This window comes from Tympanuchus pallidicinctus, unplaced genomic scaffold (assembly GCF_026119805.1).
Source record: "Tympanuchus pallidicinctus isolate F22 unplaced genomic scaffold, pur_lepc_1.0 scaffold5, whole genome shotgun sequence".
Lineage (NCBI taxonomy): Eukaryota > Metazoa > Chordata > Aves > Galliformes > Phasianidae > Tympanuchus > Tympanuchus pallidicinctus.
In genome coordinates this window covers 28,221,630-28,246,062 of record NW_026294769.1, presented here as the reverse complement: position 1 = coordinate 28,246,062, position 24,433 = coordinate 28,221,630, and the positions used below count along the sequence as shown (strand labels likewise).

The 24,433-nt window shown below is 40.0% G+C and overlaps 1 protein-coding gene across 25 annotated transcripts in view; it reads right to left on the bottom strand.

Moving 5' to 3' along the window:
• Window positions 1–24,433, bottom strand: part of EPB41L3 (erythrocyte membrane protein band 4.1 like 3) — a 134,175-nt gene that overhangs the window by 56,961 nt on the left and 52,781 nt on the right. For 24 of the 25 annotated variants that reach the window (XM_052703421.1, XM_052703420.1, XM_052703428.1 and 21 more), the window contains exon 2: window positions 3,529–3,740. In XM_052703421.1, coding sequence (XP_052559381.1) covers window positions 3,529–3,729 — 201 coding nt within the window. In that variant the 5' untranslated portion in view covers window positions 3,730–3,740. The remainder of the gene's footprint in view (window positions 1–3,528; window positions 3,741–24,433) is intronic. The other variant, XM_052703430.1, reaches the window with a different exon arrangement.

The following is a 24,433-nucleotide window of genomic DNA, read 5'->3' as shown; positions in this document are numbered from 1 at the left end:
CATTCTGCTGCAGAAAGGGTAGAGAAGAAACAATTACTGTTCCTTTTGCTTGGGCTTATCTGTGGGTCAGACCATTTGAAGAGTCACTGCCATGCAGCACAGCTCATGGTCCTTTTCACTGCAACAGATGAAAGCCAGAACAGCTCTACTGCATTTCAACCTTCCTAGCAACAGCACTATGCAGCAGTCATTACCTTTCAAATCAGTTATGCCCCTGATAGCCTCCAAGCAAAATCACAACAGAAGTGCACTAATACCTAAGCTAGAGCTTTAAAAACATACATTTAAAAAATGTTTCAGTTATCTCACTACAGTAGAAAAAAATAACAGGCCTGGCTCTGAATGATTTCTGTGTAAGAAGAAACAAGCAGCACTGGAAATAATATAAATTAATCCTTCATCTGTTTCCATTCACTGCATGTAATAAGCCTTCACGAGAGAAGAGCAAATCCACTGAAAGGCTTTAATCTGCTTTGAGACCAAAACAACCTTGCATGATAAAACCAGCAACAACAGCATGTCACTAAACCACAGAGAACTTTCCCCAAGAGATTTCATCCAAACAAGCTGTAAGCTTTCCCTTTTTATTTAGGTGAATAGGGAAAAGGAGCGTTTAGAATCAGTGAGAGCACTAACTCCCGCCAAGGCAAAGATGCAACTGTGGCCCCATGCTCCTCCTTTCCCTACACAAGGGAGGACAGAGCAAAGGTCTGCTGGGCATTCCTGAGTATGGAGATAAAAAGAAAGCAGAACAAGGATGATACGGAGCAGAGCAAAGAAGCCGCTTTAAAAATCCATCAGCTGACTATTCCCCTGTCTATCTGCAGACCTGGAGGAGACTTTCTCCTCCTTTCTCCTCCCAGCACTTGAATGTCCAGACACCAAGGTCCTTGCATGCCTTGAAAGCTGGCAGTAGATGAAGGCACAACATACATCACAAGATTAGTTGTTTTCTGGGGTTTAAATGCTCACCGTGGCCATGAGAATGAGGGAGAGTGCCTCCAGCTTCCAAAGACACTTGAGGCCAAGCCACTGCTCTACAATCACAGAGGCCAGCTGGCAAGCTGTTGGGCTTAAGCACCATGAGAAAAACTCAAGATGTCTCCTCTTAGGGACCTAGCACTAATGGGAAGAGGCATTCTGATGACTTCTACGTGTTTTCTTAAGGAAATTTACCACAGAAGATGCATTTGCACATCTACAGGTGCAAAAGTCATCCCATGGTTGGAAGAACTATGCCATCATTGCAAGTGGCTCATTAGATTTCTCATGTGAGAGTAAGCTTCTTCCTAGCACAAAAAAACCCCTTAAATTAAAAACAACAAGAAACAAAACAACAGATCCATGGAATTAATCTTTTTAAAGAAGATAGGAAAACTGCTTGAAAGATAAATCCACAACAGCAAAGGCACCCAGTAGCCTGTTATATTTTAGAAGCCTCTTCAGCATGCAAACAACTTCTTTGAACCACTATGGATTGTTGATTATTTTCCTTCATGAAGATACTTTGTAGCTAAAGAGCAAAGCAGGCATTTGCTTATTTATAAATATATTTTAAAGAAGCAAACTATTATTGGCATTATTTTGTTTGCTAGACTCCTACTGACATTAAGATCAGGAGAATCTGTCTAGGTTAAAATCATACAATGGATTTTCTCTCATTTGTCTGGAGAACAAAATATGCCAAGAACTATTAGAGAAGATCTCATGAACTACTCTGACATGTTCGGGCACTGAGGTACCCTCAGACTGAATTAAGCCTATTCTTCCTAAAGAAAACTGACATTGTGTTATTTAGGGAAAAAAAAAAAGGAAAAAAAAAAATAGTGGCCAGTGAAAATCCCACGTACTCAGTGAATTATTCTGAACTCTGCAAGCATATCTATATTCTTCCTGGAATCCTGTTCACTCCTGCAACACACATTTCTACAGCATTTTCAGTGTTACAGACTAAATTATAGTGCAGCACAAATTGCTTCAGGGTTTGTATTTTTTGAGCATAAGCTTTTCATCTTTACTTACATTGATATATCTCACTATGAAACAGTATGATCATCCCCTTTTGAAGATGGAATTCTCCCTCACATCAAGCCCTTGGAGTTACAGAATTTAGCAGTAATGATCTTGGATGTTTCACAACTTGGGTACAAAATGAAAGGTTAAGGGAGTTGGGCTTGTTTAGTTCTGAGAAGAGAAGGTTCCAGGGAGTCTCATTGTGGCCTTCCAGTACTTGAAGGGACGGTGTAGGGAGTACGACTGTTTATGATAGTGGATAGTGATAGGACAAGGAGGAATGGTTTTAAACCAAGACAGGGAGGTTAGGTTACATATTAGGAGGAAGTTTTTCACACAGAGGGTAAGGGACACACTGGAACACATTGCCAAGGGGGTTGTAGATGCTTCATCCCTGGAGGCATTCAAGGCCAGGCTGGATGTGGCTCTGAGCCTGGTCTGGTGGTTGGCGACCCTGCACATAGCAGGGGGGTTGAAACTAGGTGATCATTGTGGTCCTTTTCAACACTGGCCATGTTTCTATGATTACCAAACTTGCACAGTGCATGAATCCCATCTATTTATGATAGTTTCTAGAAACATTAGCATTCAACACGTGATATATTCTTGCTCTTCAAGTAGACAAAAAGGGAGGAAGACAGTAAGATTACATTATCATGTTTCATGAAATTCTTTTTTCTGCAGAAAAAAGAATTAAAAGCTAAGAGCACAGCCAGCCTCAAGCAGCTTCAGTGGAACATGCACAGTGTTGGTAAGTAATGTCTTACTTCTGCTTGCTCTACCAGCACTGCCTTCTAAGGAAAAATAACAAGACCTCACAAAGTACCTGATTTTTTTTTTTTTTTTTTTTGTAAAGAACAGAGGAGGAGCATGAGTAGCTTATTCCATTCTTCAAAGGTGAATGCCATCAAAGGGGGAGGGAGGGGAAGTCATAACCTTATGGATCTAAGGGATGTGATTTGCAGGTACCTCATTAATTTTTGTGTCATTTACCGATGAATAACAATGCCTGTTAATCCTATTGACTGGAAATTGTTAACAGGAGAAGAAAGCAGCCGCCACAAATTTAATAAGTGTGACAATGAACCAAATGGAAAAATCATGTGATAGCTCTTCTAAAACCTATTACGTGAGAAGTTAGAGCAATTATAAAGCAGTTATTTCAGAACTACAAGAAGCTTAACAGACCACAGACTCTTCATGGCCCACACATCAGACAAGCAAGCATGAAATCAGTTTTCAGCAGGTGTCAAATAAAAAATGAACTCTGAAAACATTTTTAGCTTCTTAAAAGTTGGCACTGTTTGCTATATAACACAAATGTGAGACGGAAAGCATTTCTCACTTAGTAAGATCAGCCCAAAGCAGCACAATGAAGGCAGAAAGACATGAACTTCCAGACATCCTGCATGAGGGTTATTATGTTTAAACACAGAAGACCAACCAAGAAGATCTATAACGTCACACCAAACAGGCTCACTGTTTCCCAGGAGCAATCGTGCACAGCTTTCCTACCTGTTCTTTCCTCACTGGCGTGCTGTGTGCTGCCACAGCTGAGAACTGCTCAAGTGTGTTTTGGTGCTCTTCACTTAGCTGTTGCTGCTCCTGCTGCTGCTGTGGCGGGCCCTCTGCTGCTGCCCCTGGCTGTGCAGGGGCTTCTTGCTGGTCCTGCTCTTTGTCCTTGGACTCAGAATCTGATCCCGACTCTGTTGTCATGGTTGGTTATTCTAGAAAACAAGGTGAGCAGATCGACTGAGCGAGATCATGCAGCCAATTCATTTGTAAGCTAAAAAAGAGCATGGTTCTGTAAAATCTTACCCTATTCCTTCTTATTCTATTCCTTATAATATACAGACAATATTACAGGAATTATGTTAAAGTTAAATGCAGAAGTGCCACTCTACCTAGTTCATTAAAAGAGAGTAAACCGCACTGAAAAAAGGTGGTGTTAGTGCCTGAATTCCAACATAACTCACAGTAGCTTGAGTTTCTAACCTTGTGGAAACTTTTAGAAACATTCAGTCTTTCATTCTTTACATTTGAGTCAACTGGGCTTGAACTCCTCAACATCTCTCAACACCTGCACTGCTTTTGGAAACAGACTCAAGTCATTCTTATGTTTCTCAGCAATACAGATGCTGGAAACATTGAAATGGGCCCAAGAGCAATGCAAACGTATCATGTTTTTGTGACCAATTCCATCCAACCTGCATGAATTCACCCGCACCATTTCAGTGATGAAGCATCCATTACAAAAATAAAAATAAAAAAAAATACTTCCACTAAGTCATTCTAAAAGTTAGATTTAAATAAAAGTATGTGATTCTTAATATGATTATATGATTCTTAATAATTATGCCTGAACTTCGCATTGTCCAGAAGCAAATCAAAATATTAGCAACATTCATTCAAAATCTTGAACTTTGAAACCAACTGGCCTCATTACAGACATGTGCTTGGCACTCAATTCTTAAAACGATATAAAAGCAAAATACTGCGTTCCCACATGAAAACAAGAATTTGAATAAGTAGAATGTCAGTTCAAGAAATAGAGCATATTTGGAGTTTTGTTACACATACAAGTCCATGATAACTATGTAAGTATCCCAGCACTTCACTTTTAGGCAACTCAAAACTGACTGTAATTTCTTTAACCTGGTAACCATAGCTACTGTGCAACTATGTGCAGTTTCACACAATATACATCTGCTAATTCATCCGCTCTGAAGTCACTATCGGTTGTCAACTTACACTACAATGTTTATTAGGAGAAACAGACTTGATGAAGATTACAGGAAAAAGAAAAGGATTCCTTTTTGATGTTGTCAGAATGTTTAATAAGCTGCATCGCTTGACAGAAAACACTGTAAATAAGGTCAATTTGTATTTTCAAACTCATTTATGTATTGTGTCCTCTCAAAGCTAAGGTCTCCAGGGAACACAATTGTCCGTACAGCTAATTCACAGCATTCAGCTCTCAATCGGTTTTTGCAGTGCCCATGTGGATGTGGGTGCATGGTCATACCTGCTGCACACCAACACTCACAAGGTTGAAATATGCAATGCATTGAGTAGATTTATATTTCAGGGCACATTTTCAAAGTCCTAACACATGACGCACTTCATTAAGAATACATCAAATTTCTACACTTAAGCTGCCACAGCTGTAAGAAAAACACCCTTTAGAAATGTATTACTTAAACAGTTGCCTTCAGCCTCTACAAAAAGCAGTAATTATCCACTGCTTTGTAAAACGTGACAGCCTGGAAGGTATCCATCTAATCCAACTCTGGATGTACACATCTGAGATGGTCACTTTAAACTCACTCCATACTCAGAGGAGAAAACCAGACATTTCAAAGCGTGATTCATCTGACCTATTTTAGATGTCTGCTTTAAGCTGAGATAAATCACTTCCTAGTGCTATTTTGTTGTACTCGCTACAAAGGAAGCTTAGGCAAGTTCCTCACATGTAGAGCAAACAAACTCATTCTCCATATTCAATTCTATTAAGTCACTGTTTTTGCATGCTTTAAAAATTAAACTGCAGAATGATGTTAATCTCTCGGTTTTGTTTTGCCCATCTGTCAGATCAATATGTAACAAACTATTCTTTATCTGATGTTATTGTGGTTGGCTTGCTTTAAAAGCATTCAGGTCTCCTCAAACTTCAGAAGTTCCTTCCCCCACCACTAAACCATGTTCTGTGTAAGTGCAAGAAAACATTAAATGCAAATTAATCAAATAATTAACTCAGTAACAACAAACTGCATTTGTTGTTGTTGCTGTTTTTTTCCCAGAAATTTTGAACTGGCAAGTAACAAAAAAGCTAACTTACAGCTACAAAATCAATACAAAATCAGTCAACAATACAGATGATGAAGATAAAGTATAAATGCATGAAGGCGTTAGTACGAAGTCTTCTTTTTCTTCTGTATATTACATGTAGTTAGAGCACTGAAACAGAAAAAGAACAGTCACAGCTGCTGCTTTAAAACACCGTCAACAGCAGTATCTTCAGGCATTGATCTACATAGGATCAGATATCTTGCCAGCTGACACAAATTACATTTCTGCCTTTCTTCACTTTTTACCACAGTGCCTCTGGAAGCTGTTTTCACCCTATATAGCTTCTTTCCTAATGAAGATATTTGTTCCTGGATTTTAGCGAGCTAGGAAACATTCATTTAAATTAGTCCCATAAAAGTCAACTCCTTGAAGCACAAACTCAAAAAAAAGTTTCACATCACGTCCCAGCCACAATTTTACATCTCAAGGAACAAAAAATGTTGTTCCTCAGTTCTTCTGGGACATTTCTGCCTGAAACAGACCTTTGCAATTCTATGAGCTGCTCTGCGGGACTGGTTTTCACTCCAGTTACATGCGAGTCCTAGTTTACTCTAAGACTGCTTTGTTAGAAAACTTCTGGTGCATTATCAAATTTTGTAGCATTAAATGATTCCCTGGACACAGTATTCCTGTCATTAGTCAGCCACCAGATGGATTTAATTAACCCAAGGTTACCCATTTCCAAACATTTCCCTACACACACTAGTATGTTTAGCAACAAATACTCAGAACCAATTACTATTAATTTCACATTGTTATCTTACAGATGTAAACAGAAGTAAAGCAAACACATTTTTAAAGCAATTTCTTATGAATTCACAGAATCACAGAATGGCCTGGACTGGAAGGGACCTCAAGGATCATGAATCTCCAACCCCCGTGCCATAGTAAAGAAATTCCCCTGACATTCAAACTGATCTTTCCTCCTTCAACTTAAAACCATTTCCCCTTGTTCTGCTGTTATCTACCCTTTCAAGAGTTGATTCCCCTCCTGTTTGTAGGCTCCCTTCAAGTACAGAAAGGTTGCAATGAGGTCACCCTGCAGCCTTCTTTCTTCCAGGCTGAACAAGCCCAATTCCCTCAGCCTGTGTTTGTAGGTGAGGTGCTCCAACCCTCTGATCATCTTTGTGGCTCTCTTCTGGCCACTCTCCCTCTTGTGGCCCTCTCCAACAGCTCCCTGTATTTCTTGTACTGGGGCCCCAGACCTGGATACAGTACTCCAAATGGGGACTCACAAGAGCAGAGTAGAGAGGGACAATCACCTCCCTGTTTCTGCTGGCCACTCCTCTCCTCATGGACCCCAGGATACCATTTGAATTCATCAGATTTTTAAGATGTGTCTCATTCCACCTAGCGCAGGCTGAAAATACGTAAGCTGCAAGACAGCAAAACATTTCTCTCTTTTAGCACAAAGCATTAGGTTATTTTGCCTTCCTCAGAAAATGATTGTTTATCTGTAAAAAACTTTTCAAGCATTTCACTGCTTTATAAATGGCATAACAATCTTCCTAGGAAGAGGCAGGTACTTACTTGAAGAAATAACATTAATCTTAAGAAATCCAGTAATACAGATATAACCCTACTTTTGTTTTTATGAAATTTGCATTTGACCGAATAGCTAGTGGTATCTGCACACTTATCAAATAAATTAAACCAGAGAAGTGTTTGTTAGTTGTATTCTATTCGTTATTTACCTTATCTAGTTATATACCAAAATCACAACTTCTAATGTGAATTCCAGGACAGGAAGAAAAACATCACTGAAGTCCCTTGAACTTATTCTGTTGCCAGCACAAGCCCTGTATCAAATTCCTCATTCCAGTCAACAGAAAACAAACTAATGAAAAGAAACTAAGAACACTACCTTATACAAATGTGGTAATACTATGCAACCCAGATGTGTTCTTGGATATCTAAGTTTTGGTTTACAATCCCACAGGTCAAGATTCCAAAAGATCAGTCCAGTCCAAACATAATACAGATGCTACTAACGCTGCAAACCACTTGTGCAGAGCTTGCATCCGAAAACCTTACAGCACATCCAGTTACTATTATCTAGAGCTATCGATATATTGCCATTTGAGACAGTACCATTGCCATTACCTTGCTAGTCATGGACTGAAAACTGGTTCTTCACATGGGAACCAAAAGCACATTCACCTTTACCAACAATTATCTCACCAGATCAAGCCCAGGTTATGCCCTGATGAACGAAAAGTTTGATGCAAGCCATCAATGCACTTGCAGCCCAGAAGGCCAGCTGCATCCTGGGCTACATCAAAAGAGCAGTGACTAGCAGTTCGAGGGAATATTTCCCTCTACTCTGTTCTTGTAATGCCCCGCCTGCAGTACTGCATCCACATCTGGGGCCACCAGAATGAAAAAGACTGTGGAGCTGTTGGAGAGAGTCCAAACAAGGACCGTGAAGATTAGCAGAGGGTTTGGAGCACATCTCCCATGCCATGCTATAATTCTATGATTCTCTGTCATCTGGTTCCCTCCATTAAATGAGAGTTGCAATCTACAACATATATCCATACATTTAACAAGTCATTTGACTTCTTGCCTCCCTTTCTAAGACTGTAGATCTTCTGCATACCCATATATTGAGCACCTGAATTCACAGCCAATTTACAGCAGAGGCTGTGGTTTAATTTACTGTGAAGTCATTAATAAATCTTTATTTATTTGCAGTAGCACATATTTATATATATCTGATATTAAGTAAACTGAAATCACATTACAGAAGAAATTGCAAATTAACTTCAAAACAAATCAAGATACAGTGACTAAACAAAATTGAACCCAGTATAATTAAATGAACTATACATAGCCACTAACTATTTCCTGTAATACAAAGACTAATGGTTCACACTTAAATGCTTCTTTGATCTAATTAATTCTCTTTGTGGAAAGTTCTTCTTTAATTACAAATTATGAGAAGCACAATAAATCACTGTAAAGATCCAACTTTGGAAGTTACATAATATAATAATGATTCCATATTTTAAAAATAATGTTCTACATAATGAGAGACATATTTATACAATAACGATGAGATGCTGATGAGAAGACCATATGGAGAAGAATACTGCCACTGAGAACAGTAACAGAAATGTCAATACATGATTTAAGAAAAGATTCTATGCCAGATTGTTGTCTTCTGTTCTTCAAATATAAACTGTTTTCATGAAACCGCTTTTAGTATCAGCTTCTTTCATTCCTCAGTTTCTCATCAGGAAAAGGAAAATTTTTTTGATAGTCTTTAATTTTTATGAATTTTGTCCTCATGCAGAGAAGACCTAGGCCACAAAAAGCCTAACAAAGACTGTATGTAATAGCTATGAGATTCCAGCCCCCAGTACGTGCAAACTCTATACTCACAAACACAGTGGACCTACTTAAGAACTTAAGATTACATCTTAAACATAACTAGATGATGGATGTGTATACCTAAACATAAACACACATCAGAATTGGCACATGCAAAAAAACCCCAAGACTAAAACAAAAAAAACAACACGTTCAAGACAAAAATCAAAAAGGTAATAACAAGAGAGACAATAAGAAAATCAATATAAAAAGCTGCTAAACATAAGGAAATACCAGGATGAGCTCCTATTGTGGCACCAGGGATTTAGAAGACATGGTGGCATAAGTCACAGACTCAAAGCATTTGTGCAGGTGAGATTTCAGGAAGAACCAGCAGGAATTAATACAACAGCTAAGGTGAGTGAAGGTGTTAGAAGATATCGTATGACTTGAACTATTTGTCTGTCCTTCTTGGAAGGTGCACGATACAGATTTCTCTAGATTTTCTTGATGAAGATGAAAGAAGAAAAAACTGAGCTACTACTTGAGTAAGGTATCAGGAGGAGACAGAGGAGACACCTGTGGCCAACCCACATTTTTACGAGAGCTGTCAAAGAGACTATGGCAGATTTGTCCATAAAGATCCAAACCTCCCACATCCCAAGCATGTGTGGGCCCCTTTGCTGCTGCCTCTGTGGGCCCCTTTGCTGCTGCCTCCCACAGGGTGTGATGAAATAAAATGAAACAGGAGTTCCTGGAGAGACTGTGCTCTTCTTACCCAGGGTGAAGATAGGAAGTATCAAGAGCTTTTAAATGACAGGGAAAAAACAACAACAAAAGGGACTGTACTCCTAAGCAGAACCAAGGACACATCATATAGTGATAATAAAAGAACACCACAGACATAAAAGGAGAGATGAAGACTAAGATGCAAAGTGGCTTACAACCAGTAAGGGCAGAGCAAATGATAAAAGATTCTATAAATACATTAAAAGGGAAAAACAGGTACCTTACTTAACACAAACGTGACACAGTAAAGGCTAAATTATTCAATGCCTCTTCACAGAGGCTACCTGCAATGAGATGCTCAGCACATCTTCCAGCCTAACACAGAGGACATGCAAGTGCAGGATGAAATAAGGAAAGAAGAGATTAAGACATCAGGAAATTATGGGTTATCATGTCATCAGAAAGCCTTATAAAATATCCCTACAGTGCTTCAGGAACTGCCAGCAAGCATCTCTAAACCATTAGCCACCACTTTCCAGATGCCAGAAAGGCTAGATAAGGTCTCAAATAAATGAAAAGATCTAACACAGCACCTATCTTACAGAGGAAGGTAAGGACGGAAAAATTAAGGACAGCATATTTTTAATAGATGAGAAGTTAGTGGAACACACCAAAGGATTTTTAACCCTATAAAAATAATGTGATTGGAAAAAAAAACAAAGTCATTACAGATTTATCAAAATGTGATGTCAAGCTGATGCAATGTCTCTCTTGCTCTCTCTGACAGGGCATCTGTCCCAGCTGATAAAAAGAAAGTGTAGAAAGCGGCGCAGATGACAGTCTATCTTTAGCAGTGCTTTTAAACCAGTCCCCACATGACTTTTTCATGAACAAACCACAGAAATAGTTTAAATTATCATTAAAAAAAAAAAAAAAGGCTCAACAAGCACTTAAAAAAACTCACAATCAAAGCAAGTGCCATGAACACTTACCAGTAGCACAATGACAACCTAAGAGAATTCATCAGTTGAGGTATCACAGCTTGTCCCAGAGGATTAAAGAAGGAAAGGCAAGCACCTGAGCTGTGCTCAGCACTGCACCATGGTAGGCTGGGGAATACTAAGGCAGTACACAATAGACTTCAAGATCAGAAAAGCAGCTTGAAAGAAAACAATGTATAGGTTACATTCTGTAACAATAACTGCAACAGGAACAGGGACATTACAAGTAAAACGCTATGAGGACTAACTGTCTAGGCATTGGGGTCTGAAGTCACACAAGCAAGACTAGTTTCTTTCTGAGACACACAATTGGGTGTATTCTGCCTTCTTCAACATCAGAGTGAAGCATATGGCACTCTGTATTTCATCTGGGGCCTCGTACTTTTTGAAATGTATGTATTAATGTCAAGAAGAGAGTAGGAAGAATGGTAAGAGGTTTAGAAAACACGATGAGTGGAAAAAGGTTTAAGGAGCTGAATTTGCTTACTATGGGAAAGCAAATAGAGAGAAGGGAACTGATAAGAGCCTTGCAATGCATACAAGCTTCTTGCAGAGAGTAATCAAGAATTTGCTGACAGCAAGCAAGAACTTGATTGGCATCAAGTGGGATTTAGAGTAGACGGCATACCAGCTATAACAGTCAAAAGGAGGATGTCTATAGCTCTGTGCAGTCACCACTGGAAACTTTGCACAGATAAACAGCAACATCAACATTCTTTGTTTGCAAACTCATAAAGCATAAGCAATTATATTTTGTTGATGTTGCTACTCTTCCCACCTGAGGTGACAACTCCAAATTCAGAAGATGCACATATCTGTTTCTGCTTCAGAGCGCAGGAAGCACAGGATAAAATTTTTATTTCATTTTCCTATTGTTTCTATGAATTAGTGAAACTACTCAGATCTGCTTTGTTTTCTTGATGCGTTGCTTCCACAACAGTAAAATCTGGAATGGCTGTAATGTCTTTTGACTCTCCTGCATACAAGATTTTCAAAAAGCATGACCAGTACGCACTTCTCCCTGAAGACCCAGATCATCTGCTGGGAGCCATATTACCTAAAACAGACCAAGGCTACCCTGATTTTTGAACATCCTGTTGATTCAAGTGATTTTCTCCATAGGAAGACAGAAATTTGCCAGAGGAACAAGGGAACAAGTGCAAGCAAACACCCACTAAACTCTCTGTAAAGACCTCCGCTTCTCCCCGCACCCAGAATCTGCTGAAATAATGGGAAAACTATGGAGAGCTGATGCGAGAAAGGAAGAGGAGATTCTGATCAGAGAATTCCATGTAGACACTCCCAACTTCACCCCTCCCTCATTTCAGTTAGAAATGAAAGAAAAAGGAAATACAGCAAAGCTGCTCACAGGGCTGTGATTACAACTGATTGATAAATACTTCATTCAGCAACTTAAAAGGACAAGAGCGAGCCCTCAATGCCACACACTGATTTTCTGCAGAGAAGTGATTTTCATTATTTGGCTTACGTTTACATGAGATTTTGATCTTTCTGAATTGCTCTGGAGCAAAACATTCACATGGGACCCCTTGCGCATCATTCACCATTTAAAAATGCTGCGAGTGCTACAGAGACTGAGTGTGCTTCATGCATAGATCTTGAAAGTTCATATTTTCTTATAGGATGTGGAAAAGAGAATCAATTTTGGATTTGAAAAAGAAAACATGTAATATACATAAGAGGTGCACATGTTGCTGAGATGTGGCAGGTGTGGTGGATTGTCGCTCTAACCTCAGGCAAAAATACTGCAGCACCTGTGAACACAATTCTCAGTTTCACACAGTATCTGACCAGGCTGTACTCCCGGCCTCACATGAAGATGGGAATCAGAAAGGCAAGGTGCAAACCATCCAGCCCATCACGTTCATGGGCTTCCCACTCTATTCCAGCAAGCATTTATCTTTTTACCTTAGACAATGGGAAAGCTTAAAAGTAAAACAAGAGGAAACAAACAAACAAAAGATGAGTTTAAAACATCGATGTGGTTTTTCTGGTTTCGTGGGCATCTTAGTAACTGGAATTCAGCAGAGAAACCAGTTTGCTTTGCTCTGTTCTGTGTAATGGTTCTGGAGCCTTAAAGGACTGCTCGCCCCTGAACTAAGCCTTCACCAGCATGCTACCTGCAAGAGTGATGTGATATTAAAAAATGTTTTGTTTTTTTTTTTTCCCCCAGTATTTCCTGCTAACTTGCCCAGAACTGAGCCTTTTTATTTTTTATAAGGTAGCCGTCAGTCATGGAGGTGGGAAGAGTGCAAGAATGGCAGTGGGAGGGACATATCCCACTGCACCCCCTGCTAGCACTGGGGAGCTGCAGGCTGCTTTCCAGACAATTCTGTGAACACAGGATTAAAATAACCAAAAATCCATCAAACTCAGGTAGACACAACAGGAAGAAAGAAATTACAAGCAGCAAAAAAATAAAACAGATGAGCAAAGCCTGAACCTGCGCTGGGCCCTCCCTAAATAAAGACCGCTCTGTGTGCGCAGATCTCTGTGGCTCGGGGCTTACTGCCCTCCTCCTCCGTTTGGCTCAATTTTTCCTCAAATACCACATTAATTTTTCATTCCGTTTTTCAGCTTTTGGTGACATTAAACAAGTCCATAGCAGCAAGGCTATATTATGAGGCATCACAGTTGTGTTTAGCTGTAATAATTCTTGCTTTCCCAAAACAGATTATTCACTTCATATTTTGATTTTTCAATGTAAAACACACCCTATGTCATCAAGTGATAAGCTTTCCAGTTGGAAGCACCACATCAGGAAACCTCTGGCTCCTCAAATTAAAACCTTGTGAGTCTAAACAACTGAAGACGTGATGTCAGACAGTCAGCTTCCTATATCAGAACTCTGTATCAGAGTTCTATATAAGAATTCACACTCCTCAGTTGCCTTACTACCTGCTACAGTCTACAAAACCACTGTTTGTTTGGCAGAGGAACTAGCCCATGACAGTTTACACGGTCTCTGCAAAAACATTCTTCCAGCCCTTGCCAGATGACCCTGTGCTAAAATGCATTACAAAGTGTCCCCTTGGCCTTCAAAAAATCTGAAGTGCAGATACCAGCAGTTCTCCCCACTGCCTGTGCACTGTCAAAAAGGCAACTCCACCCATTCAGCTTCCCCAGATCACCAGCTGTTGAACAGTTTGTTGGATGCAAACCAAATCTTACAGATGGTGCAGTGGGAGTGCAGACTTCTAGGAACGAGTCGGTCAACATGGAAAAGTACGAATGACAAGAATATTTACAGTGGATCCAGGCATCTGCAGTGTGGAGAGATCTAACTTAAAACCACTGAGTAAGTGGGATTTTTCTTCCAGCTTCAGTTACATGTCAGTTACGCGTTTTGGGACAATTTTAGTCATGAGTTTCTAAAACACAGAGAACTCATGCACGTGTTTTTCCATGCACCAGAGCTATAACCAGAGAGCCCACTGCACAATGAACCCTGCAGCTAATTAAATGCAAGTATACTGTATCTTTACAATGTCCCAGTAAAGTCAAAACCTCATATCATCTGTGCAGCCAGTCTGAACCACGCAAATGTGAAGACAAGGACCCAATACAGACTGATAATGAAAACAGCTATCTTTAAAGAGGATTTAACTCCATTTCCCATCGTAACCTAGAACACCATACACCCAGCTGTGATTACATTATGAACTCCTGACTCAGTGTTATACTGGATTATGCTTCCTCTGAAGATGGAGGCCACCTGACCTGGCCATTCTTCCCGAACATGTATGCTTGTCTTGGATTTAGACATGTAGAAGAGATGGCACCTCAGAGAGAACAGAAATGGCTGGGACAATGACAACAGCCAGTGGTTTGCAGTGCCTCACAACACAGCAATCAGAAAAAAAGTGGTGTAGGAAGAGAGAGAGGCGGTGGAAAGGAAGAAGATAGTAATGATGCAGCTTAGTCACAAAAGCGAGAGAGAGAACGAATGAACCAATTCTTGCAATATAATGAGGAAAGAAAACTCTTTACACATTTAGGATCAATGGAAATTGAGAGAGACAAAAAAAAAAAAAAAAAAAAAGAAAAGTCATTGGAAATCATCTTAGGCTACTCAACAGAGACTGAGCATTTTAGAAAAGAAATTGATTCAATGTCAAGCTGATCATTTGAAACCACAAATGGGAGTTGGATGCTGGTATTTCTTAACGCAGTAATACATGACTTTACAACATACATTATTTCCCTTCTCATTTCCTTTTTCTTTACATAGCCCTGGTTTTGACTGTGCTTTTAAGGTTTAAAAAAGCCTCTTGTAGCTCCTATCTTCCCTAATTTAAGAAAGAATTCTACAATTAACTAATAAACTTCTGTCCTCTGTGTTGTGTTTCAAACTTGACTCTTGTGCTAATCAGGAAAGTGCCCAAACCAGTGAAATAGATGCATAAACAGTGACTTTTTCCATCTTTCCTGCTGACTTTGTGTTGTAGCCAGAGCTACATTCCCTGAGCATGTGACAAAGGACTGCTGTGCATTATATCTACTGACTGTTTTATGCCAATCCATTTCTTTCAGCGCTCTCAGACTACAGCATGTAAAATTCAACTTATATTCTACACTGCACGGTGTCATGGGGAAAAGGTAACAGCCACATGGGAAACATTTGCCCAAGAAAAAATTTATGATTTTGAAGATTAATTTATCAATCAATTCTGATATCATAATAATGTACAATTCGATCTTCTCAGGAGTTGCTACACGTGCAGATAATAGAAAGAATTATTCCTTATTTCATAATGAATGGCCAAAAATTTATTCTAGTAGCTATGGTTGATGAGAGATAAATGACAGAGTTCAATTTCGCCTCTCCTTTCCCTGTTTTGCAGTCTGTTTTCCAAAAGGACAGAAATCTCCATGCCAATATTCATACAGTTATTACATTCAAACTAAAAAATGAATGAAGTAATCCAACCCACTCCCTAGATGTCATTAATGCCCTGGGGAAGCAGTGCCCTGCAGCTGGGGTCCAACCAACTCTGCTCTCTGCAGCCTGCACTATATGCATGTGTTTCAGCACAGCTGGGGCCACACAAATCTATCTTTACACTTACAGAACCATTTTTAACAAGATCTGCACAGAAGCAAGAAACCAAATAATCCTCCCAGCTGCAGAACAGCATTAAATACTCCTCCAGCAGTAGCCACCAAACTTTAGAGAGACAGCCATGCAAGTAAGAAAAAGACACCAACAAAATAAATAGATCAGATACTTGCTCTATCTTAATTACACTGCTCTTCACTTCAAAATGTCCTGCATCCTGATGTCAGTGCTTCATGATCCCTTTCCAAGCGCCTTCTCTAAACTCACCCTATTATGTATTCATGCCACTTGATATTGAAGTCCTATAATGATTAAGCTTCCCTATCCCTAGGAAATCTATTATGTGCATTGACTCCGTTGCCTTACTGTTCAAGAAAATTTTCCCAAATGTCTGACCTAATTCTTCCTACTTGAAATGTAAGCACACTACTACTTGCTCTAACAACGGCGGTCATGTGCAATGGCTCTGCAGCTTGCAAACGGCTGCCGTTCTCCCCTTGGACTCCTCTCTCCTCTGCCTCTTCTTGCAAGTCCTATTTTTAGCCCTCTTTTAGACTCCCCTCCTCTATTCTCCAATCAATCCACCTCTGGTGGATTGTGAGCAATAGTATTCAAGCCCTACTTTCAACTCAGGATCAACTAAACTTAGTGGTGCTGAACAGACTGTAAAGAGTGTCTTAAGACAACATTCTTCATGCTTCCTGGTATTAAAGAGTTCACCATCTTCACAACATTATAACGCTATCAACTTAGTTTTAACCTGCTATTTATTTATAATCCTACGCTGCTTTCTCTCTTGGGTGAGGATCTCCCAAGGGGAAGAAGGCTATCTTAACTGTATTATATTAAGTAAAAAGTAAGCAAAAAAACTTGTACTAGGCAGATATTTATTATTGGATTTCTTTCCATTTTATATTTTAGAAGTTCTTTCTTTTGTGCTGACTGACATTCCAACAAGTAATGTGTTCATTAATGTACATGATCCAGTTTCAGTGACAGAGTGCTCATGATTTATGTTACAACAACTGTGGCTTCCCCATCTCAAATACAGTCAAGCCATGATACTCTTTTATTTATCAAAGTACTAGGGATACTTACAGGAAATATTTCTTGTTTCATTTCTAGCTTCCATCCTTCGCTGAAACATTCACTTAAGAAATACCCACCTCAGTACCCAGCAGATGTTATTAACAACTGCCTGGCCAGGCTGACATCTCAGCATGTTTTCTCTGTAGTAGGTTCACAAGATTGGATAATACCCCTAAGAAACCTCAGGAACTCCAGTTTCTCGTCTGATTTCAAGAGCTGCAAGGATATTAAGGTGACCCAAGTGGCAGTGCTGGCAGCGCCATAACTTATTAATAAATTGGGAGTAGTCTCACATCTGCTAGCAAAGCAAAGGAAAGTCTATTCCATTTTGCAGTCTCTAGCCGAGTCAAGCACATTAAAATATGTATTACTTCTGTGCACCTGTCACTTCCTATAGCATGCTTAGGTGAACCTATGGCTGCAAGCCAGAACTCAAACTGCTTCAACACAAGTAGTGCTTTTAGGAAGAAGTTATTTGCAACAGAAGTGTCAGCTCCCTTCTGATATGCTGGCAAATGCTTAGTTCAACTGCTGATGAACCAAAAGCTAAATGGTTAGTGAAAACTGTGTTTTCATGTTAATCAAGGCATCTTAAAATGCTCATGAAAAACAGAAAACAAGAAGACTACGTAGGATTCTTTTAACTTGCATTTTGAGAAAGCTTCAGTATTGATTGCTTAACTTTTGTTCAGGCTGTCCAAGCATTTCAAGCAGCTGGAGCATCAACGACACCGCAAATGGAATCACTACAGAACTCTGACTGCATGCATCCAGCGCAAAAGCGGTGTTTTAAGAACAATGAAACGGATGTGACATTTGGAGGGAAAAGAGAAGAGCAATTCAAGAGGCTGCATAGGAGGTTCAAATGCCCCACAGGTCTGTGGCCACACAGGTGGTTTCGTGCCATACAAGCCTCTGCAGAGATTGCAGCACACTGGGCTGAAAAAAAGCAAATCTATGTCACATCACCAAGAACATCTGCTCTTTCCATTGCTGGTATCAGCAGCTGGTGTCCATTGGGACAAATAGACCAAGGAGGTGGCTGATAGGCAGCTGTAGGATAACACCCTTCATGGAAGTGGCAAGCCTATTGCTAGACAATGGCTGGCATTCAGATGACTGAAAACTTACAGAAAGGCTAGTTCCAGCTGGCTTCAGTAGATACAAGTGTGGACTTGGATATGTACATATTCTTAAGATGGAAAGCAGATTGCAAGATTTCAGGGTGGAGTTCTGAGATTTTTGTCTAATCCACTAGTGCTATAGAAGACCAGAAATACAGCAGGGGCCTACGCATCCTGAAAAGCATCTAAGTCTCAGAATTACAGCTGTAATTAATGGGTTTTCCAAGCTGAAGGGAAGAAAAATCAACTGAAAAAAAGTCAGCAGCCTGCAAACTGAGCAAGTTAAGGATTCCTTCACTCGCTCACAGGCAAGCATCCAAGAAAGGGCAGAATTCCCAAAGCACTACCCCAAGGCTCTCCACTGTTTTATCCCATTTGCAAACATTTATGGTCCCACAAAAGCACATTTTATTCAGAAACATGGTGGGGTTCTTTTCCCCATATTATTTCACCCGCAATTCAGAATGTTGCTTAACCTATGCTGACAAAACTGTAACTAAACAAGTTGAAGTATATTCCATCTTCCCCAACAGGAACCATATTTTATAAGTTGCTCTTTTTCTTTCTTTCTTTCTTTTTCTCTCTGCTCATGCTCCAGAAGACAGGAAACGCCTGCTGTGAATTCTTGTCCAGCATTTTAAATACCACATGAAGTGCTTTCTTTCCATTGCCAGAGAATTCCCCAAGGAACATAAGCTCTCCAAAAAAAAAAAAAAAAAAAAAGACGTGTAAATACATTTCTCCTCCCTCATCAAGTGAAAAGCAGCACCAGCAGTCCCCAGAACACCCCATACCCACTCCAGCTCACGACACATGAGGGTACTACTCCACTTAACTGCCCTGTGAAAAAGAGCTGGAGCTGAGATCAGAAAACATGCAAGAGCTGCAAATGTTTGGTATTAATATCACGCAGCTATTTTTTAAGAAGCCAGCTGGACTATCTTCTGTATCACAGCCATACATTATTACCAGTCATAAGGAATTATGCTTTGGAAGGCTGAATTACTGCTGTCATGAAGCTGCAGTGTTGTATGCTTCATATAGGACACTCGTCGCTTATTAATCCATACACACATTTTTTGCCCTCTACATGCTTTTAATTGTCAAGGAAGACCATGTACAACCATAAATCTATTAAATGTATTATAAATAATGCCAAATGTTCCAGTCAGCTTGATTTTTTTGGGAAAGCAATTCCTTATTTTATTCCTTTAACACTCAGGTCAGTACACCATTAAGCCACAGAAGCCTGTATGGTAGAGCAGATCTGTTACTGCAGCTGAATAAAACAAAGTCTTAAAATTCACAGCCAATAGACATAAATCCAAACTTTTCCATATATATTATTATCCTTCCACATAATAATAGAAACTACACTGAAATGTCACTATTGTGTATCAGTTTTAGATACACTTCAGTATAAAAAGGTTTTTCCCTTAGCTCTGTAATCATTCTTTGTCCTCTCAAAGGATGCCTTCTGGTAACTGTGGTGTGTTAAAAGGCAGATCCCTTAAGTCGTGTGTGCACCTAGCAACTTTATGTCTTGCACACATCCCTCCCAGCTCCTCCTCATTCAGACAGAACATATATAGTAAAAAATCTGTACCAAAGGAAAACAAACAAAAAAAAAAAAAAAAAAAAAAACCCACCACACTATATTCAGACCACATCAAATACACTTGAATGAAAAAAACTCAGGTCCTGAGGAAAAAAAACAACAACAACAACAAAAAAACCCCAAATAAATAAAGAAAATAGGCAAGACTGGTTCATCTTTAACATTATATTGGCTATAACTGTCCAAGCCATATGTAACATTACAGGTCTCAGCACCAGTGGCTGACCTTCACAATAGGACTTACAAGTAGAATCACAGAATTGTTAATGTTGGAAAAGACTTCTAACATCATCTAGTCCAACCATCCACTGACCACCAACACTTACTTCCCACTACAACATGTCCTTCAGTGCTAGATCTGCATGGTTATTGAACATCTCCAGGGACAGTGACTACCACCCCCCTGGGCAGCCCATTCCAATGCCTTACCACTCCTTCTGAGAAGTTTTTTTCAAAAACCCTCCTCAGAATATTCCTAGTAGGTGCAGAAATATTTTTCACTTTTAAAAGAAAAAGGATGCAAACTTCTCATTCCAACTACTCCTGTATGCCTGCAACACCATTCTCAGTATGTTTACAGTGAGCTCAGCAGCATGGGTTTTCCAAACTGTTTCAATTGCAGTAGGAGCCTGAAGCATATTTTCAGGTGGTCCTATCCCTTACACTCTGGTTCCTATCAAAGCAGGTCTCAGCAGGTGCTAGCTGAATACTAGTTAGGAATGGAGTAAAGTCAGGGCAAAGAGCATGCCCAAAAACACATAGGATGGGGATATCAGGTCCTTAGCATCTGATGCCTCTTTGCACAGGTCTTCTTACACCAGACCCCTCAGTCAGTGTGGATATGCCTCTTCCCCTCCACTTCTTTTCCTGCTCTTTGTTTATACTGGACCCTGGTGTCCATGCACAGGGCTCCAGAACAAACAGGATTTTTTTGCCTTCATCTTTATGCTTGTAAACCTTTACAATGATTTAACAGAGACTGAGCTCATGTATCAAGGAACAAGCGACCTGGAGTGCCTGAGTGCTCAAAGCCCCCACACTTCTGGCTCTGCACTTCATGCTCTTTACGTATGCTGCTGCTCTGAGGCCCACAAACAGCTGTCAGTAACATTCACTTCTTCTGCTAACACTTTCCCTAATCCCTAACTGAATTTCCAGCCTATAATTAAACTTTCCAGCTGCCATGCTCAGGGATGGCACCAATATCCATCATTTCTTTCCAAGCAGTCTCTAAAAAGCTCTTTTTCCAATTTCTAAGACCACAGGCTAGGACCAAAGCTTCTTAAGCTTATAGGTTTTAGGTCAAAAATCTTCCATTTACTTACAAGTTGTCTCATCTTTTACGAGGGAAATTAAACAGCCAAGTAATTAAACTTAAAACATTTTTATAGTGCCAATAGGTAGATTGCAAAAAGGCTGATGGGTGAAGGCTGCAAGCACTCTGATGTTTTGTGCAGCAAATCCACTGGCAACCACTGCGTATCTACCAGGGCTTGCAGAGCTTCTCAATCCAGATCCAGAGTTTTCAATGAAAGAATTAAGATTCAGAAAGACTTTCTGAACAAACAGAGTGAGAAACCAAGCATCCTACTTTGAACTGCAAGACTAAACTGAGATCAGCACCATGCTCTTGAAAATATCCTCCTTGCATCTATGTAAACGACCACTTTGCTGCAATTTTTTTTGCTTGATGCTGTTGTTGCAGCGTTCAAGAGGATTTGATATTTTAAGAGAAAAATACGGTCTTGCCAGTTGGAAAAGAAAGAGAAAGGCAGTCTGAAGTAAATCCTGTAGATTTTCGTACCATTAGGACAACTAAGCAGAGCAGGTCAGAGCTTGCTTCAGGAGGGTGATAGCCCACAAGACCTGTGGATCTGCAACAGAAAAACCCCACTGAATACCCACACTCAGTCCCAGTGGAAATAGAGCTTGAAATGTCTGCACAGCTCAAGGCTCAGCCTGAAGGCTTGACCACCAGGCACTTCAGATCTCGCTGCTCTGAAAAAGCAGAATCCCATATCTCCAGCTATTATTGGCTCCTGAGTGGGGAAACGTCTGTAATGGTATCATGTGGCTGCAGAGAAAACAGCAAGTGGGCTCCATTCATAACATCAACAACCCCAATAATGCACAACCTTGAATCAACCGATACAGAAATGCTTTGGTCAGCCTGCCTCTCATCCCCACTTAACATGTTTAGAAGTCACAACGTGCCTTGGTGTTGCACTTTGCCTCATGTGGCGGAGATAAGCTCAGCCCTTCAGATGCAGCTTTCATGCTTCTGAAGCTGCAGGACGATTTCATGAGGGATGAAGGCTGTGCCCTTGCAGAAAGTTTTCTGCTGTTTAAACCAAGGAGGGGCACAGGAAAGGAATGCATTTGGTTTAAATGTCACCTGCTGTTCAAGGTTGCCGATCTTCCCAACTTTCTGCTAAGTGCTTTAAACTTTTATTGTTGCAAAATATTTCAATAACCTCTCAACCTTTATCAGCTTCTTCATGACTATTCAGGGAGACTATCAAAAGACACATCATTCTGGTTTCATTAAGCCTAAGAGCATCACTCTGCAGCGAAGAGATCACACCAGACAGGTGTGAAAACTCAAAGTTTGGACAGCTAAGGCTTGCTCCTAGCGGCAAGGCAACAAAGGTCAAAATTTTAAGTGGAAACAAATACACTTTCAGTTATCTCTGAACTACAGGTGAAATTTTCCTCCCTCCTTACAGGAAACATATTTTTAAAGATTAATTTTGATGAAAGCAGACAGCACGTTTAGGCTTCAAACACTAATTCTTTGAAAGGTTAGGAGCCCACAAAAACAACATTTCACTTGAACTGACAGTTTTAATCGCAGGATAACTCCACAAGAGGTGTGTCTGCTGCAATTTAAATTTTCACCTGACAAGCTGAATTCTTAATGTTCGTGGTGTCTACAACAAAGGATCAAGCAGCATTTACCCACAGGAAGATCTGATGCAGGGACTCCTGGAGGTGGGGAAGAAGGTACTGCAGCAGGAAGGAGACAGGAACTAAGTCAAGGGTTTCTTTTGCACTTCAAAAGAGCAGAAGGAGCATTAGCAGGAAAGACTAAGGAGGTCCAAGAGTCTTTTACCCACGCCTGAGTGGAAACCTCACCCGTTATCAGTCCCTCCTTCCTTTCTCCATGGAAGGCTGCATGTATTCCAAGCTCCTGCTAAGTTTTCAAGCAGTTGCCTTCTCCTTGCAATGAGGCACAACGTAACAGACTGCAGGGCCCCTTCACTACCATCAATGGCACTAGCAAATTCTTCAGGAGTAACAGAAAAAACCTGTCCTGCTGCTTTCCACCCTTTCCAGAAGATACCATACATATTGCAGAGCTGCTATCTTAAGTGATGTTAAATACTGCACTTCAGTACTAATTTTGTATCTCTGTAGTATTCTTGATAAATAATTTCCCTACGGAGTGTCTAACTAGAGTTCAAAAAGAAATACAAGTTTCAAAGATTTCCACTGAGTTTCTCAAATGGACCATAATTTCAGAATAATAGCTTGGAGTACATCGTTTTAAAACAAAGGCCAAATACCAGTAGAAAGCAGGATTCCTCTCTTGAGAGTCTCAAGATGTTGAGCTTAAGTGTGTCCTAGTCAAAGAGCAGCTTTGGTGCAGCCAACTTCCCCAACTGGAATGCTTTTAAGTAGGAAATAATCCTGTTTATCATTGAAACACTTATTCAGACACTCATTAATGTTTGTGCTACCCCTTCTGAATTTCTGGACAGATTCTTTCAGGCTCAGCAGCCAACATTTAAATAAGAAATACTTAACCATGAGTTAGAAAAAAAAACAAACACCACAAAACAATGACACGCATGCAGAAATGATTGCTTATCATATCAACACTACAAAAACCAAAATATGGCCAGTGGAAACCAGATACAAAATAGGCAAAAGCATTCACATTCAGTTGAACTAGTTTTGTTTGGAAAACTAACAGACAATGCATTTCCTTGGCTGAGACCTTGGTTTGTGTGCCAAGTTCCACGTCATGGAGATTCTTCTTCTTAGAACATCATCACAAGCTCAGAGGACACTACTAAGGAAGCAAACTCACAGTTCTGCCCAGTAGGAACAGCAATAGGCCTGGGATGACTTAAAGGAATGTAGCAAAACATTTTTTAGTGAACTAAACATATCCATTTTATCTCCTATAACTGCTTGGAAGCTAGAGAATGATGTAGCTTTATAATGTACATTCTGGTTTGTTACTGCATCACCTATTGCATGTTAGAATATTTTACTTTGGAAAAAAGCACAAGATTTCTTACAAGATTACAGAGATACATTTGTATCGATTTCCACAGACCTGTCAGAAGAAGGAAGCAAGTACAATGATTGTGTTCTTCAAAACAACATCTGAAGATCAGAAGGTCGTTGGGGACAGGTCCTTTTATACCAGCTACCTTGCTATTAGATAGAAAAATGCCAGCAAAAGTTAAGAGTTGCTTCAGATGACAGGGAGCACAAAACACAGGCAGTCAAAGGGGATTCGCAACAGAGATCTGTGGAAAACAATTTTGTCTGCGCAGGAGATATGTAACAACAAAACTGGAGCTTGAGAAGGAGCAAGTACAGAACT